General features: G+C 36.2%; 1 protein-coding gene across 1 annotated transcript; it reads left to right on the top strand.

The window, feature by feature from the left end:
* The first annotated feature begins 2,727 nt into the window (after positions 1-2,727).
* Positions 2,728-16,801, top strand: NDUFA5 (NADH:ubiquinone oxidoreductase subunit A5). Its single transcript, XM_067746881.1, has 5 exons — positions 2,728-2,877; positions 3,185-3,229; positions 7,376-7,492; positions 12,662-12,727; positions 15,845-16,801. The coding sequence occupies exons 1-5, from the start codon at positions 2,857-2,859 to the stop codon at positions 15,944-15,946; spliced, it is 351 nt and encodes a 116-aa protein (XP_067602982.1). The 5' UTR covers positions 2,728-2,856; the 3' UTR covers positions 15,947-16,801.
* The last annotated feature ends 616 nt before the right edge of the window (positions 16,802-17,417 follow it).

Raw genomic sequence — 17,417 nt, 5'->3', positions numbered from 1 at the left:
AGTTACAACCAATGAAAACACATGCATCTTTTATAATCCCATGATTCTACATTCTAGAACACATCCCACAACGGCAAAAATTCTAAGAATCTGGAGAGACAGGGAACAAAGACTGTGACCTCATAAACTTCCATTCATCTAAGTTCCAGTGACTATTTCAGCATTGTCTGGTTTGAAAAAGAGGGGCATTTCTTCCCAGTCCTAATGTGGTTTTCTGAATCTAATCTAGTGTGTCCAAATATATATATCACCTTTGTAGAAGTAAATGGGTACATCAGATGACTTGTTCCAAATCAATAGTTACTTTATGTATGTGTTTACATCCATGCACATGTGTATCTTTAAAATGCCATTGACACATGCATATTCATTACTATATATTTACTCTGTCCTGAATTGTAATAGTGGATGATTTAAATACTAGAAGTTGGAACTTATGATGCAAGTTATGGTAAAGCCTAATTCTTGGGTAATCTGAACTGGAAAGATTATATCCCCATAGCTCATGTTTCTAGGGGCAGCTATTCTAAGAGAAGAGAGGAGCATATGATCAAGCTAATCTATTACTCAGTGTCAGTTTGTGCCCAAAAGGACAAAATTCAAATCCACCCATGGCTTTCAGTCATAGGTTTTGCACATCTTCAACTAACTACTGTAAAATTATTCCCCAAAGTGATTATACCAATTCATTCCCATCAGCAGTGTATGAGTATTCCTGTTGCTTTACACCCTTGCTAACACTTGGTATTGTAAGTCCTTAATTTTTGTCCATAAGATGGCAGTAAAATTATAATTAATTTGCATTTCCTTGTTTAACAGGGAGGTTGAGTCCTTTTCATGTCTGTTGACTCATCCTGTTTCCATTACTGTCAATTGTCTAGTCATTTTTTTGTTTATTTTTCTACTGTATTCACTAAAAATATATTAATTGGGTGCCTATTATGTACCAGGTACTATTTCAGGCACATGCGATATAGTAGAAAATAATTTCCATTCACATATGGCTTATATTCTAGAAAGGATGATACCCAAAAACAATATAAGTAAGATAATTAGATAGCATATTAGAAGTTGCTAAGGGCTATGAAGAAAACTGAAGCAGAGAAGAGGGTAAGGAATGTCTTTGTGGCAATCCGCAGTTTTAAATCTCACGGCCAGGGCGGGCCACACTGGGAAGGTAAAACTGTGCAAAGATTTGAAAGGGGTGAGAGAGTGAGTCATGCACCCATCTGGTGGTGGTGGAAGGGCTTTCCAAAGAAAGGGTTAGAAGAGCAGCTACCTGAGTATAGAGAAGGGGGCTAGAAGGTTAGGTCTGAGAGGTGAGGGGCAGAGGGGACAGTCATGTGAGACATTGTAGGCGATGCAAGAACTGTGGTTTTTACACCTTGAGTGAAAAATCATGGAAGAATTTTGAACGAAGTATTTTCTAAAAGGATTATTCTAGCTACTGGGTTGAGAATGACAACAGCAAAATAAAAAAATAACAAAATCACTTGTGTGGTTCTGTGTTCCATGCACTGAGTCAGGCACTTTACATATATTAACTCATTTAATATATTCCAGAGAGGTAGGCAAGAATGGAAGCAGGAAGACCTGTTCTGGTTATTAGTTCTTTTTTTTTAAAATTAATTTTTATTGGAGTATAGTTGCTTTACAATGTTGTGTTAGTTTCTGCTGTTCAGCAAAGTGAATCAGTATACATATACATATATCCCCTCATTTTTAGATTTCCTTCCCATTTAGGTCACCACAGAGCACTGAATGGAGCTCTCTGTGCTATACATTAGGTTCTCATTAGTTATCTATTTTATACATAGTAGTGTATATATGTCAAGCCCAATCTCCCAATTCATAGTTCTTTTCTTACTGATTTATGTTAAGTTCCTTACATGTTCTAGGCACCACTTATCTTTTGGTGATTATATGTGGTTGCAAAAATCTTCTCCCATTCTGTGGGTTGTTTTAACATTTAAGTTATATATATTCTCAATTTGTTGTGCTCTTCTCCCATTGACTTTTTAAGCAAATGCCCTTTTTAACTCCAGTCATCCCACAATTTTCAGTTGTTTCTTCTTCCCTGCTACCATTGCACTTGGCACAAACCTCTTTTGGAACACTTAACAAATTACTTATTAATGCATGCCTTCGTCATTGTTCTGTAAATCTCGCGATGTGAGATGCTGTTTTACAAACTATGTCCCAGCAACTAACACATAACGGGTGTTCAGTACATGTTTGTAGAGGTAAGTGAAAAAAAGGGGTATGGTCCGGTATCACTTCACCTGGGAAAATGAGAAAATGGATGCTGTACTTCAGTGAGTAAAATGAAAGAGAAAAGGCTTGCGATGGGAAGTGTCCTCTGGCTCTGCTTTGCCTCATAAGACTGAGGATACTGAACTAACCTTTGCACCTAAGAGATCACTTAGACGATAGCTCCATGACCACCCTCATTTTACTGCACACTACGCTGTAGAAGAGAGGAATTCACCAAAGGTTAAGACTAATGCAGGTTCCTAGAGCGACTATGACCTCAATCTCCTGGTGTGTTTTTGTAGCTTGGAGGGTTTCCCCCAACCTTTGGGTAGGCAGGCAGCGTGAGAGAGACAAGAACTGAGACATAAGACACCTAACGTAACCTTTGCCCCACCCTCCTGGTTTAGAGGCTTTGTGCACTCATTGCGCATGCGTCACTTTTTCTTTTAGGAATGGGCGGTGCAGAGCCTTTGCGCCGGTAAAGAGCCTTAGGGGGCGGGGCCAAGCTGTTTCCAAGGTGACGGAATGGCGGCCTCTGTGGTGGATTGAGCGGGTCTGGGCGAGTTCCCAGAGGGCTGCGCGTCCTGGTTGCTCGGCGCTGTCATGGCGGGCTTGCTGAAGAAGGTGAGGCGGGTGGAGGTCACTGACGGAATTTAGACTGTGGGGATGGAGTCAGCCCGCGGGTGGTGTTCGGAACTGTCACGGGCTTGGCGGTGCTTCTGGGGGACTCATTTTGCTCTGCCCTTAGGGGTGACCAGTTTAGCGGCTCCGATCGGAGAGGGAGAAGAAAACTCCGAACCAGCGGCTTTGAGAGACCGGTAGCTGGTTTTAGGCCGGTTTAAGCCAGAACAGTAGTGGTTTTGCTTGTCTTAGCGTGGGTACGCGGGGAATTGTAGTAAACAGCACGAATCGTGTTTTGTTTTTTGAACAGACCACTGGCCTTGTGGGATTGGCTGTATGTGAGAGTCCACACGAGGTATGTACTTCTTTTCTTCCTTCCTGAGTTTCCAAGGAAGCCTAGAACCCTGCGACCTTGTTTCTTCAATGGTTAACGGGATACGGATATTGCAAGCCCCAAATTACAACTCAGCGTGAGCTCTGGAGTCAACAGCGGTATTTAGTACTTGGTTTATCTGGTACCACGTTTTTGTTTGGTTGTTTTGCCATGATCTCTTTCTCAAACCATTTTCTTGTTGAGTTTTTCCGTGGCATTCTAGTGGCTCACTGGTACTTTTGCGAGTGTCTTCCCAGATCTGTATCGCCATTTCCCACCTTTTCCCCCGCCTCACCTTTTCTTAGGTGCCTTAGATTCTGTACAATTTCGATTACCAAAGATAGCGGCCTAGCAGTTGCCGCCTTTTGTCATCAGTTTTCTCTTCTAGTAGGTCTTTCCCGTCAGTATTCAGACATTCTTCCATCAAAAAAAAAAAAAAAAAGACCTCCCTGGATCGTTCTCCTCCCTCCTATAATCACGCCATTTCTCTCCTTCCTTCCCTTTTACAGGTAACTCAAAAGTTACCTGTACTTAACGGTCTCCTATTTCTCTTATCCATTTTGAAGGCACTCCAGTCAGGCTTGGCCAGAACTGTTCTTTTCAAGGTCACCATGCTGCTAAATCCGATGGTCAGCTCACGTTTCTCATCTTTATTAACCCAATAGCAGCATTTGACTTATCTGGCACTGTCCATCAAACACTTTTCTGTGCTTCAAGACACCTCAATCTCCTGGTGTGTTTTTTTTCCCCTACTTCTTTTGGCCTTCTCCTTTTCTGCTTATCCCTCATATCCCTACTTCTAAATGATGGAGTTCTAAGACTTTGTTCTTGGGTCTTTTCTCTATTTGTATTTGCTCTCTGTTGGTGTCTGGACCCATTCCGATGGTTTTAAATACCACCTACACACTGATAACTCTTGGGTTTCCGTGGCAAGCACACTGACCTCTCCCTTTATGGAAGTCTTGTATATTTCATTACTTAGTGGACATCTCCACTTGGATGTCAGGCAGGCAACCTAAACTTAACATGCCCAAAATTGGGTTCCTGATCTTCTCCCTAAAACCTGCTCTTCTCTCAGGTTTGCTCATCTCAGTGAACAGCAGTTCCATTTTTCTATTCACTCAGTCAAAAGCCTTGAAATCATCTTTCATTCTTTTCTTTCTCTCACACCCCACATTGGGTACTTCAGTAAATCCTCTGGGTTCTACCTTCAAATTATATCCTTTTTTTTTTTTTTGCGGTACGCGGGCCTCTCACTGTCGTGGCCTCTCCCCTTGTGGAGCACAGGCTCCAGACGCGCAGGCTCAGCAGCCATGGCTCACGGGCCCAGCCGCTCCATGGCACACGGGATCCTCCCGGACCGGGGCACGAACCTGTGTCCCCTGCATCGGCAGGTGGACCCCCAACCACTGCACCACCAGGGAAGCCCTATATCCAAATTTTGATTACTTCTCACCACCTCCTCTACTACCGTATTCTCAGCCGCCATCATCATGGCTGTGGATAATTGCATTTGCTTCCTAACTGCCTCTCCCTGCTTTTCACTGCCTCAGTTTGATCTTTTTTCAACAAAAGTCAGCCTGCTAAAATGTGAGTCAAGTCATGTGACTCCTTTCCTCAGAATTCACCACTGCTTTTCCATTTCACTCTAAATACAAAAGTGCTTACAGTGGTTCTCCAGATCACTATTCAACGGACTGTATTCTACTGATTTATCTTGTATGTTGTCTCTCTCTACTGGACTGTAGGTTGTCATCAAGACAGGAATTTTTTATTCTTTTGTTCACTGCTAGAACTATGCTAGCACATGGTATGTGCTCAGTAACTAATGTTTGTTGAGTTAATGTCTTGTACTCGTTATGAGTTCATAATGCCTTTAGACTCATTGTCTAAAACTGAACTCATGGTTTTCCCTTTCTAAATCTGTTTCTTCCACTGTGGAGTATTTTTCTTGATGGTATCAAAGTCTTTCTACTCTGCAGGCTGGGAATTGGACATCATAGTTGATACTTCTCTTACACTCTTTTATCTTCATGTTCACTCCAGCGATGAATTTTGTTGATCCTTTTCTATAACAACTCTCCATTATGACCTCTCTTTTTTTGTCCTACTATTATTACCACAGTTTAGTCCCTTGTTCTTGTGTAGAGAATTGCAACAACCTTGTTACTGGCCTTCTTCTCTGTTGCTCCTTTATCCTATTCTTTTAACTCACTACTGCCAGATTAATTTTTCTGAAGCACACATCTAATCACAATTTCCCTAAATCTTTTAATTGCCCACATAATAAAGCCCAAATGCTTTAACTTGCCATGCAGAACCATATACAGTCTGATTTGCTTTTTCTCCAACCTTATCTCCAAAGCATTTTCTCTGTGTCCTATATTCTAGCCATGTGCTGTCCAATAAAAATATAATGCAAGTCATAAATATAAACCATGCTTGTAGTACAAAATTTTCTAGGAGTCACTTTTTTTTTAATAAGGAAAAAGTTAATATATTTTATTTTACCTAACATATCCAAAATATTACCATTTCAATATATAATCAATATAAAAAATTAATGATATTTTATAGTCTTTTTTTCATACTAAATGTTCAAAATCCAGTGTGTAGTTACACTTAACAGCACATCTTAGTTCAGATTTGTCACATTTCAAGTGCTCAATGGCCAAATTTGGCTAGTGGCTACTATATTAGACAACACAGTTCAAAGGAAATAGAACTATATAATAATTACTTTACATTACCTGTATTTTCTGCCATTCAGTCCTCTGTATGTATTCTATGTGTAAGATTGCCTTTTCTAACATCTTCAAATGTCTAAGTCCTACCATCCCTCTAGGTCTATCCCAGATGCTGCCTTTTCTATGAAACCTTCTCTGACATCTGCTGATGTGACTCTTCTTTCCCCAATAGAATAATAATGCTAACATTTATTGAAACTTACGTGCGCCAGGTACTGTTCTAAGTTATACAAAATCCTATGAGGCTGATATTATTAACATCCCCATTTTAGAATCCATGTCTCTTACCAGGCCTTTCTATTGTCGTGCCCTTTGCTAAAATTGAGAAGAAATGAGGCTAAACCACCCCTCACTCACACTCTCACACACACACACACACACACACACACACACACACACACACAATTTAGATTATATGTTATCTAACAAGCTCTACATTAGTATAGTAAAATACCCTCTATTACAGAACATCATATTCAAATATAGAAGTAATGTCTAAATATGCAGAGTACTTTTTAAGAAAAATGATTCTTAGAGGCCCTTAAGGTTGGTTTTGTTTATTCATATATATGGTGAACATATATGAATGAAATTAGGTATTAGCATCTCCGGTTTCATACAATTAAACTAAAACAAATTTCAAATTAAATTTCAAAGAAATAATGAAAAATTCTCATCACATATGTATATTTATGATTATACTTAATATTTATGAACTGTGAATTAGGGTCTACTATAACAACTTTTTATCGTATGACTTTACTGCTGGCTGCTGTATTGACCTTTAAGTTCAGTGTGCTTTAATATGTGCTGCTTTAATATGTGCAGTGACTCAGTTTTCTTGCTGCTTTTTTCTGTTGAGCCTGTGGTGAAATCTTCACGTCGTACCAACTTGATCATAGTCACTAAGCATAAGCACTGAAGTATCATCACTACATTCCGTTAAATTTGATCATACTGATAATATACTGCTTATATATTTTTCTATTTCTATAGAAATCCAAATAAAAAAATTTTTAAAAATCAGAATTTGCGGTGCTTAGGACCTCAATTTGAGACATACTGATTTAGTAAGTGATTTAATTTACCAAAAAGATTGTTAGCAATAAGTTAGAATGCAGTTTTATTTTTGTTATCATACCTTTAACTTCTGTACAACTTTTGTCATACATACAAATATGAAAAGTTTCCATCTTTATATTCACATTTTTCCTAAGCTGTAAAGGGATCGATAGGCATAGACATGAAGAAGTTGCAGCAAGGAAAAGTTAAATGCTTTTTTAAAAAATAGTTGTGAATTTTTTTTTTTTAATAATCGGTGAGACTTTTTAAATCTTCGGTGACATTTTAAACTGGAAATTTGTATTTTTTGTCTTTTCAGAGGCTAAAAATATTGTATACAAAGATTCTTGATGTTCTTGGACAAATCCCTAAAAATGCAGCATATAGAAAGTATACAGAACAGATTACAAATGAGAGGCTGAGTATGGTTAAAGCGGTAAGTAGCTAACTTGATTTTGTTTTCTTGGATGTATGGTATCCAATGCAACATTTAACAAAAAAAAAAATAAAAAATTCAGTTGATTACTTTTTGCATATTCTGCAGACTCTCCTTTCTATTCTCCTTCCCTCCGTGCGTTTCTTCCATCCTTTCTCCCTTTCATTCATCAAACTCCTGTTTATTGAGTACTTTTTATATGACAGTCACTGTAAATACAGGAGTGAAAGAATAAGATCAAGTCCCTTCCTTAAGTTAACATTATAGCTTTCATTTATCTCTCTTACCTGTCTAATCCTTTATTGATCTTTTACTTCTTATCTATAGATATATCAATCTTTATTTCATTTTTCTAGTTTTAGAATAGAGAAGAATGAAAACAAAACCGAAAAAAATATGTATATTGTGTTTAACAACTGTCAGGAATAACTGTTTTAAAAAGTGCTTTGTTATAAAAAGAAGAGGACCAAGTTAGTCTCTTAACTACCAAAAATTATATTGAGCTTTGTTATGGACAGAAAGTTTGTGTCCTCCCTAATTCATATGTTGAAGCCCTAACCCTGCAGTGTGGAGTAATTAAGGTTAATGAGATCATAAGAGCGGTACACTGATCCAGTAGGATTAGTGTCCTTCTAAGAAGAGATACCAGAGAGTTCGTATTCTCTGCGATGTAAGGACACAGCAATAAGGTCGCTGTGTGCAAGCCAGGAAGAGAGCTCCCACCAGAAACGGACTCTGTCGTACCTTGACCTTGGACTTCCAGTATCCAGAATTGTGAGAAAATAAATTTTTCATCTTTGAGCCATCCAGTCTATGTATGGTATTTTGTTATGGCAGCCCAGGAAGACTAATACAAGCATTTTACAGCTTCTGGATCAAAGGCCCTAGACAGGCACACAATAGACTGCTGCTACTTCTTTTATACCAAACTGTATTGCACTGTTGTTAAATTTCCACACTAGCAGTTATTTCATGGACTTTTGTAATTATCCAAAATAGTGTTCATAAACTCCAAAAGTTTAGGACCACTTATACATGTAATAAGTGGCCCTAATATAGTTTTCTTATTATTAGATCACCAAACTCTGTAGTCCAGAGAGAATTCTTACATTTTCTGCAGGTATATGGCAAAACGGTGCAATTCGATTTGGAGTTTTTATTCTTATCTTGGCAGTTCTGGAAGTAATTCACAGATTACAGGTCTCTAAAGGGGAAATTAACATTTCTTTTGAATTCATCTTTCTTTAAGGAAAATGGGCTTATGCATTTTTTCCCATCTCATAGTAAGAAATTTCTTTTTCTTTTCATGAGGTCAGTCTCTTCAACTGTCTTTTATTCTCTGCTTTCCTTCTCCATAACCGTGTTCCCCTTTAATCATTTCTTCTCTGTTTTTCTTTTAGCCTTCCATTTTATTATCATCTTTTAGTTAGCCTCAAAATGTATTTAGCTTTTTCCTACCTTAAAAGAAAAAGGAAACTTATCCTTATATTTTCCTTTACTTTTGCCAATGTCACCCAAAGAAGAGTTCACTGTCATTGCTTTCACTTAATAGTTCTAAAATTCTTTTCTCTGACCTAGGCTGTTCAGTTGCCTTATAACTAAATTGGTCTGTGTTTAGTTCTATCATATTTCATTATATGCCCCACACTGCCAATAGAGTTTTTTTTTCAATATGTAAATCTGATCATGAGATCTTCCTGCTTAAAACCTTACTGTGGTTTCCTGTTCAGTGTTTCTCAAAGGCTGAATTTAAGGATTTATGCTGGGCTGATTGTGTGAAACTCATCTAGCTACCTTTATCTGCATGACGTATAGCCAGGTTTGGGAGCCACTGGCTTATAGGATGAAGTCTTTAGCATGGTATGGAAGCCCCCCCAAGGTCTGGCTCTAAGTTATCTTCTCAGTCTCATCTTGTCATTTCTTGTTTTGTACACTATACTTCAGTAATACCAGACTTCTGACAGTTATATGAGTTCCATGCAATTTTATTTTTGGTTTCTTTGTATTTTCTCTTCCCTCTTCCTGGAATACCCTTACCTTGTATGCCAGGCAGTTCTTACTCAGTCCTCAAGATCCATCACTTCCTCTGTGAAGCCTTTTATGTCTTCTGTACTAGTCCATAAACTACTTGTGAATTGCATTCATCTTTTTATCCCAAGAATCTAGCTTAGTGCCTGACACTTAATAAGGTCCTTAGAAATATTTGTTTATCCAAAAGGCTGTATACAAATAATTTTTAAAAACACCAAGCGCTATGTAATAGCTGTATTGCTGAATGCTGTTTGATAAAATTAACACAGATTTTTAATCCCGCCCATAGAGCCATGGAATCTTCAGGGAATATTGTAATGATTATAAAGGGTCTAAGTCTAAAATGGAAATAAAAGTAAATATTTTTTTCAGATTATACTAGGGAGATAGTAATAGCATAGTGGTGAAAAGCATTGGTTTGTGGTCTTTCCAAAATTTTCATCTCAGCTCTAATACTTACTTTGTGAGTTGGCATATTGCCCATTTTCTCTGTCTCAATTCCCTCATCTATAACTTGGATATAATAATACCTGCCTTGAACACTTGTTGTTAGGACTGAATGGGTTATATATGTACAGTGCTTAACACAGGTGCAAGCATATAGTGAGCATTCAGTACATGGTACCTTATTAAGCTTGGTGGCATTATGCCATTAGTAAATAAAACTCACATTATTGACCCAACTTAAGTAAGACAAATTTTGAATTGTTTTCCCAACACAGGCTTTTCCTGAGTTGAAAATAATGTTGAATATTCCTTGCCTTCTCTGCATTCTCCCTCCTGGGTATCGTGACAGTGACCAGCTTCCCTGTTTTGTTATTAATTTTTGGCTTCATAGCTCAGTCATTTTGAGTTAAACAGTCTTTCTCAAACATGTTCATCTGCTTTGTTTCCCTCTCTTTTCTAACTACTTTGTATTTATTCAAGAAACACTTAATGCATGTCTATCATATGCTACGTATGGTTCTGGGCATGGAAGCTAGTGCCTACATGGCAATGAACAAAACATAAAAATCCCTGCCTTGGAGATTATACATTAATGATGGGAGCCAAAGAAATAAATAGGAAAAATAAGTGAATAAAGAAGTACATTCCAGGGCTTCCCTGTGGCGCAGTGGTTGAGAGTCCGCCTGCCGATGCAGGGGACACGGGTTCGTGCCCCGGTCCGGGAAGATCCCACATGCCACGGAGCGGCTGGGCCCGTGAGCCATGGCCGCTGAGCCTGCGCGTCCGGAGCCTGTGCTCTGCAACGGGAGAGGCCACAACTGTGAGAGGCCCGCGTACCGCAAAAAAAAAAAAAAAAAAGTACATTCCATTAGTGTGTTAGAACATAGTAAGTGCAGTGAAGGAAATTAAAGAAGGAAGAAGGAAGAATGGTGTGTATGAGGGTGATGAGGGGTGTTACAATATGTATTAGTTTTCTATGATTGCTGTAACAAATTACAACAACCTTGGTGAGTTAAAATAATAGAAATTTATTGTCTTATATTTCTGGAAGCTAAAATTAGTATCAGGGGCCAAAATCAAGGTGTCGGCAGGCCTGTACTCCCTTTGGAGGCTTTAGGATAGAATTCATTCCTTGCCTTTTCCAGCTGTGGTGGCTTTTGTTATTCCTTGGCTTGTGGCTGAGTCACTCCAGTCTTTACTTTTTCTTCTTCCATGTGTAATTTCCCTCTGCCTCTCTCTTATAAGGACACCTATAATTGTATTTAGGGCTCACTCAGATAATCTAGGATAATCTTCCCATTCCAAGATCCTTAATCACATCTGCGAAATATTTGCCATATAAAGTAACATTCATAGATTCCAGGGATTAGTTCATGTACAGTTTGTGAGGCATTATTCCAGCCTACCACAATATAAATTATCAGAATGGTTCTCACTAAGAAGAAGATGTATGAGCAAAGACTTGGTTGGAAGTGGAGGAGCAAGCCATAGAGATATCTTGGGTCAGCCAGCAGATGCCCTGAGACAGATGCCAATTCCTGTAGAAAGTAACTTTTTTTTTCTCCCTCTTTTCACTCCATTTATAGGCCAAGAAGCTACCCTATTTACACCTTATTTACATATGCATGTGTATATATAGATCATGGTTTCTGGCTCTCAAAAAGCTTGGTCTACTAGAAAATAAATATATGTCTTTGAATGTTCTAGTTACTATATTAACATTTTTTTTTTTTTGGAGTCAAAGTGGGGAAGCACAGTGGCTATTTTATTTTTAATTATTTTTTTTAACTTCTTATTTTATATTGGAGTATAACCGATTAACAATGTTGTGATAGTTTCAGGTAACCTTTTATTGAAGAATAATGTACATAAAGAAATGTGCAGACATTATAAGCATAGAACTTGATGTATTTTCACAAAGTAATCACACATGTCAACACTAAATCAAAAAAGAGGACATTTCCAGAATGCCAAAACCCTTTCTTGTTCTTCTCAAGGTTACTACCCTCCTGAAGATAACTATTCTTCTGACCTCTAACACCACAGATTCATTTTGCCTGGTTTTGAACTTTTTATAAGTGGAATCATCAATATGTATTTGTCTGGTTTCTTTTGCTTAATAATATGTTCGAGAGAATCATCTATGTTGTTGCATATAGTTGTAATTTGTTCATTCTCATTGCTCTATAATATTCTATTATATTCAAATACTACAGTTATTCATTTATTCTCTTATATATGGTCATTTGGATTGTTTATGGTTTGGGGATGTAATTTATGCTGCTGTGAACATTGTTGAACATGTCATTTGGTTAATGTATTATGCATTTCTGTTTGGCATATACCTAGGAGTAGAGTTCTGGGTCATAGGGTAGCATTTATTTTTAATGCTAATGCTTAAGAGGAAATATAGGAAGTACTAAGAAAATAAAGTATTATTTTAAAATCCATATTTTAGAAAAACTGAATTAAACATATTCTTACCCTTGATAAGCACATCAATAAACGTTTAACACTTTTAATATTAAGACAGAAAAGCAATAAAATAGTAGAGAGATGAAATGGCTCTTAACCAGATATTTGGTAAAAATTAGCAAGGGTACAATGAAAGAAAAATTAATTATATTTGTCATATTAAGTGCTTTTTGTGCTTCTTTAACTATTTTTTTCTTTTTTTCCCTTAAATTATAGGAACCAAATGTTAAAAAATTAGAAGAGCAACTTCAGGGAGGCCAAATAGAAGAGGTGATTCTTCAGGTAAAGAAAAGTTGAATATTCAGATGTTTAGCTTCAAATGTTCAAAGGCACAATGTTATAGAGGTACAAAACTCACATTCCAGAAAGAAAGGAAAACTAAACTTTTTAATTTATATCAATTCATCCAATAGAAGACTAACCACATAAGAAAATGCATACTCTGACATATGTATGTCAGTTAAATATTTATCATTGATTATAATTTGAATTTATGAGGCTTTTGTTGGAAGTTTAGAATTTAATTAGCATGTTCTTGTTAGCCTTCCCTTAGTTCAAATTAGTAACACAGTATTATTGCTATTTGAATAATTATCTTTTTAGATACATATATTTTTACATTTTAAAGGGTTACTATATTTTTAATATGGAAAAATACAGATCTTTTGAGTCATAAAATTAAAATGTAGTTTTGACTCTTGAAGGTTAAATTCTTAAAATATGTTTTTGTATTTTGTGTTTTGTAATTTATATTAAGGTTTTTACTCTGTCATTTGTTTTTAGTGTTTTTCTTATATATTTCTTTGAGGTTTTTTTCAAATAAAAGATATTAACCTTAAATTTTTGCTATATATATATTTTTTCTTTTTTTAGTCTGTTCTTTGCCTTTTGACTTTAACTATTCTCTCCCATATGTAGAGGTTTTAAAATTTTTTACTTGGTCAAATCACTCTCCCTCTGCCCACTCCCCTTTTAATCTCCCCTCCTTCCCAATATTATATATAGGTTTAGAATGTCTTCCCCTTATAAGGGTCTGATAAATGTTTAATTCTGTTTCATGTAATTTTTACGTTTTTCATATTTAAAAAAAAGTAAACATTTTTTTCTTACATTTTCTTGCTTGATTTTATCAAAATCTCTTACCAATAGACATAATATATAAATTTGAAAGAATTGTTAGATGGCTCTGTTAAAAGAAGAATGGAGTATTCAGACAGCTTTCTATAAATGTAGACTGTTTCAGTCATTCAGAGGCCTATTTTCTTGGCCTTCCTATTCATTTGCCAGGTTGGATATGGTACTAGATAAAGTGTTATGGGAATTTAATGCAAACTTATTATTATTGTCTTCCTTCTGTTCCTCTTTCTTTACCTGATTTCACTTTGATCATAACTTTAGTTTAGCTAGTACATTAATTTATCATGCAGTTATAGTCTTAGGGTACATTAAGTACTTTTACGTTATCTGTGCAGTTCTCAAATTTTCATGTGCTATGCTAAGGTTAAATTTTAATAATGCTTTATTTAACCTAGTAGATCTAAAATAATATCATTGAAACATATCATCAATGTAAAAAATTAAGACATTTTACTTTTTTTTTATACTAAGTCTTTAAAATCTGGTGTGTATTTTATACTCTCAGCACATCTGAATTTGAACTAGCTACATGTCAAGTGCTCACTCAGTAGTCACAGGTAGATAGTGGCTACCGTACTGGACAGCCCATTTCTAGAGGGACATATGAGAGGAATGAGGAAAGGGTAGTGTGTCGGAAGCCAGAGAAGAGGGAGGGAGTGGTTACAGGCACCACATGCCAGCTGAGTCCAGCTCCCTGAAGTAGGGCTGACTTAAGTGGTGTTCAGGGATAGGAACCCTCCGCAGCATGCAGTGACTTTTTGGGGGCATAGAGAAGGCATGAATGTTCAAGAGACAAAAGTCAAAGGGCATTCAGAGAGAGAGTCATCCTTAGGGATTGTTTTAATCAGTATTTTCTCATTTCAGCATTAGGAAATACCTCTACCCCCAGATTTCTGTTTATCTACTCTTTTTAACTCATTGTTTATATACATTTAGACTGTTGCTGCTAAACATAGATTGGCTGTTTCGCACCACTGGCATAAATGAGGCATTGCCTTTTTTTTTTCCTTAGTTGTGGCTCGCAGGCTCCTTAGTTGTGGCTTGCCGGCTCCTTAGATGTGGCATGCGAACTCTTAGTTGCAGCATGCATGCGGGATCTAGTTCCTGGACCAGGGATCGAACCCAGGCCCCCTGCATTAGCAGCTCAGAGTCTTAACCACTACACTACCAGGGAAGTCCCGAGGCATTGCCTTTTAACTGGAGAATTATAGCCTCTGATAGAAACTAAGCATTCATTCTGTGTTTGAATTCTTTCTCTGATGTCCTGACAAGTGTTCAACACTGTTCTTCTTCTAAGTTGGCCAGAGTTGTCATAGGTTTTTTTGCTGTGGAAAAAATGTGAAATAAGAAGATAGGTAAACAGGGAGATCAGCTCGGTGCTTTGTGTCCACCTAGAGGGGTGGGATAGGGAGGGTGGAAGGGAGATGCAAGAGGGAGGAGATACGGAGATGTATGTATATGTATAGCTGATTTACTTTGTCATACAGCAGAAACTAACACACCATTGTAAAGCAATTATACTCCAATAAAGATGTTTAAAAAAAAAAGATAGCTAAAATATATTTGTTAAATGTGTTGTAAATTGTGTTTGAGAGGAAAAATTAAATGTAACATAATCTGATTAAGGAAATTGATTTGATTGATCAATAAAAATACAACTATTGTATTCTCTTACACTTCACAGATCACAATTTTACAGATTGTGTGTCTAAAGGATTATGGATCATGAAATCAGTTTAGGTGGATTGTGACTAGTATTTTTTTTTTTTACATTCAATAGAAAATAGAGTGTATGACAGCTAGTAAAGGTGATGATATTTTTAGTTTTGTTTTAGTTGTATGTGTATCTTGTGGATCCCTTAGTTAAAAAAAAATGTTTTTAAGCAGTGGGCCATGGTAAAATAAAGTTTGAAAGCCATTAACATAGATTAAGAGACATACTTCTTCAGAGAATTTGTAGTCTAAATGGTGAAACAGACAATTAAGATCAAAAACTCACCAACTAAACTTTTGAACACTATAAAAGCAAATTTTAATCAAATAGAAGAAATCAAAAGCCATCCTTTCTTACTCATGATGATTGTGTAGCTGTGAGAATTAAGGTAATTTAATTAATGATGTTCAACATGTGATGGTGGAACAGCTTATTATGTATTAATATGAAAGAAGTAGCTCTACTAGTTTATATTTCAGTTATTAGCTGTGATAAATATCTATTAGACAATATAATCAAATGATCTTTTAAAAATTTCTTATTAACAGGCTGAAAATGAACTAAGTCTGGCAAGAAAAATGGTGCAATGGAGACCATGGGAGCCTTTAGTGGAAGAGCCTCTTGCCAACCAGTGGAAATGGCCAATATAAACATCATTAAATGACTTGTGTGTTTATGGGAAACTGATGTAATTAAATATTCTGTTCTATTAAAAATATTTCCATATTATTGACATCTTATAGTCAAGAAAACTGATACAGAACATATATAGGAAACTTGATAAAATCGTTGATTATGTAATAGGGACTTGTGAATCGGTTTTTGATTTGTAGAGCATTCATTCAAATTATTTCAAAAATATTTTTTAAAACAGAAATGTTGTGGGAAGATTTGAAAGTTAATTGGAAAAATTCCTATAGATCTCCAATGCAGGGGCCATATTCAAAAGGTGAAGTATTTTTAGTAGTATCTTCAACACATCATTTAACTTTTTTTATTCTGAAAAAACATAAAAGGTACCTAATTATTATTATTGTTTAAACAAATGTATAGGTCACTGTTTGAAGTGTAGTAAGAAAAATACCTATCAAATTAGAATTCATTGTACACTTGAGAAAATTGATTTGGTATTTGAAAGAAAAATTTTTCTTTATAGTGGTAGTTGGAAAAACTTTTCCTTTTGTCTCATTTTTAAGGAAGTTAGCTTTCTGGCCCTTTGCCTTTAGTTTTCTTGATCAACTGAAGTACAGTAGGATAGAGATAGAATTTCTGTAAAAGAAGAGACACTAAGAGTTCTTAAAGTTTATCTGACTTACAGATAGGCTTATATTCAAAACATCTTAGTTGTATGGTTATAAGTTCAAAGTGGAATCATTACGTAGTTTTCACTAATTTCCAATATGAGTGCAGCTGGGTATCAGACAAGATAAATGCTGTTCAAAGAAAGAAGTAGTTTGGTAAGTTTAAGGTTAAACAAAAATAAAATTACTTTTCATATGTCCTCACCTTTTCTACCTAGCCTCCTATCATTTCTAAGTATTTAAATTTGGTAGTTCTTACCTTCAAAGATAAGAACAAAGTACTTTTGTTTCTTGTGTGTGTATGTGTGCATGTATATATGTGTTTTGCTATCTCTTGTGGCCAAACAGAACCTTTTAGAATTTTTGGAATGAGGGAAAAAAATGTATTTTTCTTTTTTTACAGTATTTCTCCCCTTATATAGATGCAAATTGAATGCTAAAGGAATATTTAAAGTGGATTGAGTTAATTTTTAGCAGTCAGACTGCAAGAGGACGCTTCTATGTGGGAAGTGGGAAAAGCGTTTGGGGACGAGTCCAGGGGCTCTCATTCCCAGGCTCTAGCCACTACCGTGAACTCAGTGACTAAGTCGAGGCACGTGGTCAGTTTCTCAAAAGAACCTATTTATTTCCTTCTCTGTAAAAGAAGTAGAATTTATGATTTATATCTTCCTTTTCAGTTCTAACCATTTGCTTTAATATATAATTTTACTGAGGTCAAAATATATGATCTTAAAGCATGTTTGCATAGGTGCTTTCAAGCTATTTTTCTGGCCAACAATTTTTTCAGGTCCTTTGGGTACATGAAAACAGAAAGGTGACT

This window comes from Pseudorca crassidens, chromosome 8, assembly GCF_039906515.1.
Source record: "Pseudorca crassidens isolate mPseCra1 chromosome 8, mPseCra1.hap1, whole genome shotgun sequence".
NCBI lineage: Eukaryota > Metazoa > Chordata > Mammalia > Artiodactyla > Delphinidae > Pseudorca > Pseudorca crassidens.
Note: the sequence above shows the minus strand (reverse complement) of the source record. Positions and strands in the feature narration are given on the sequence as shown.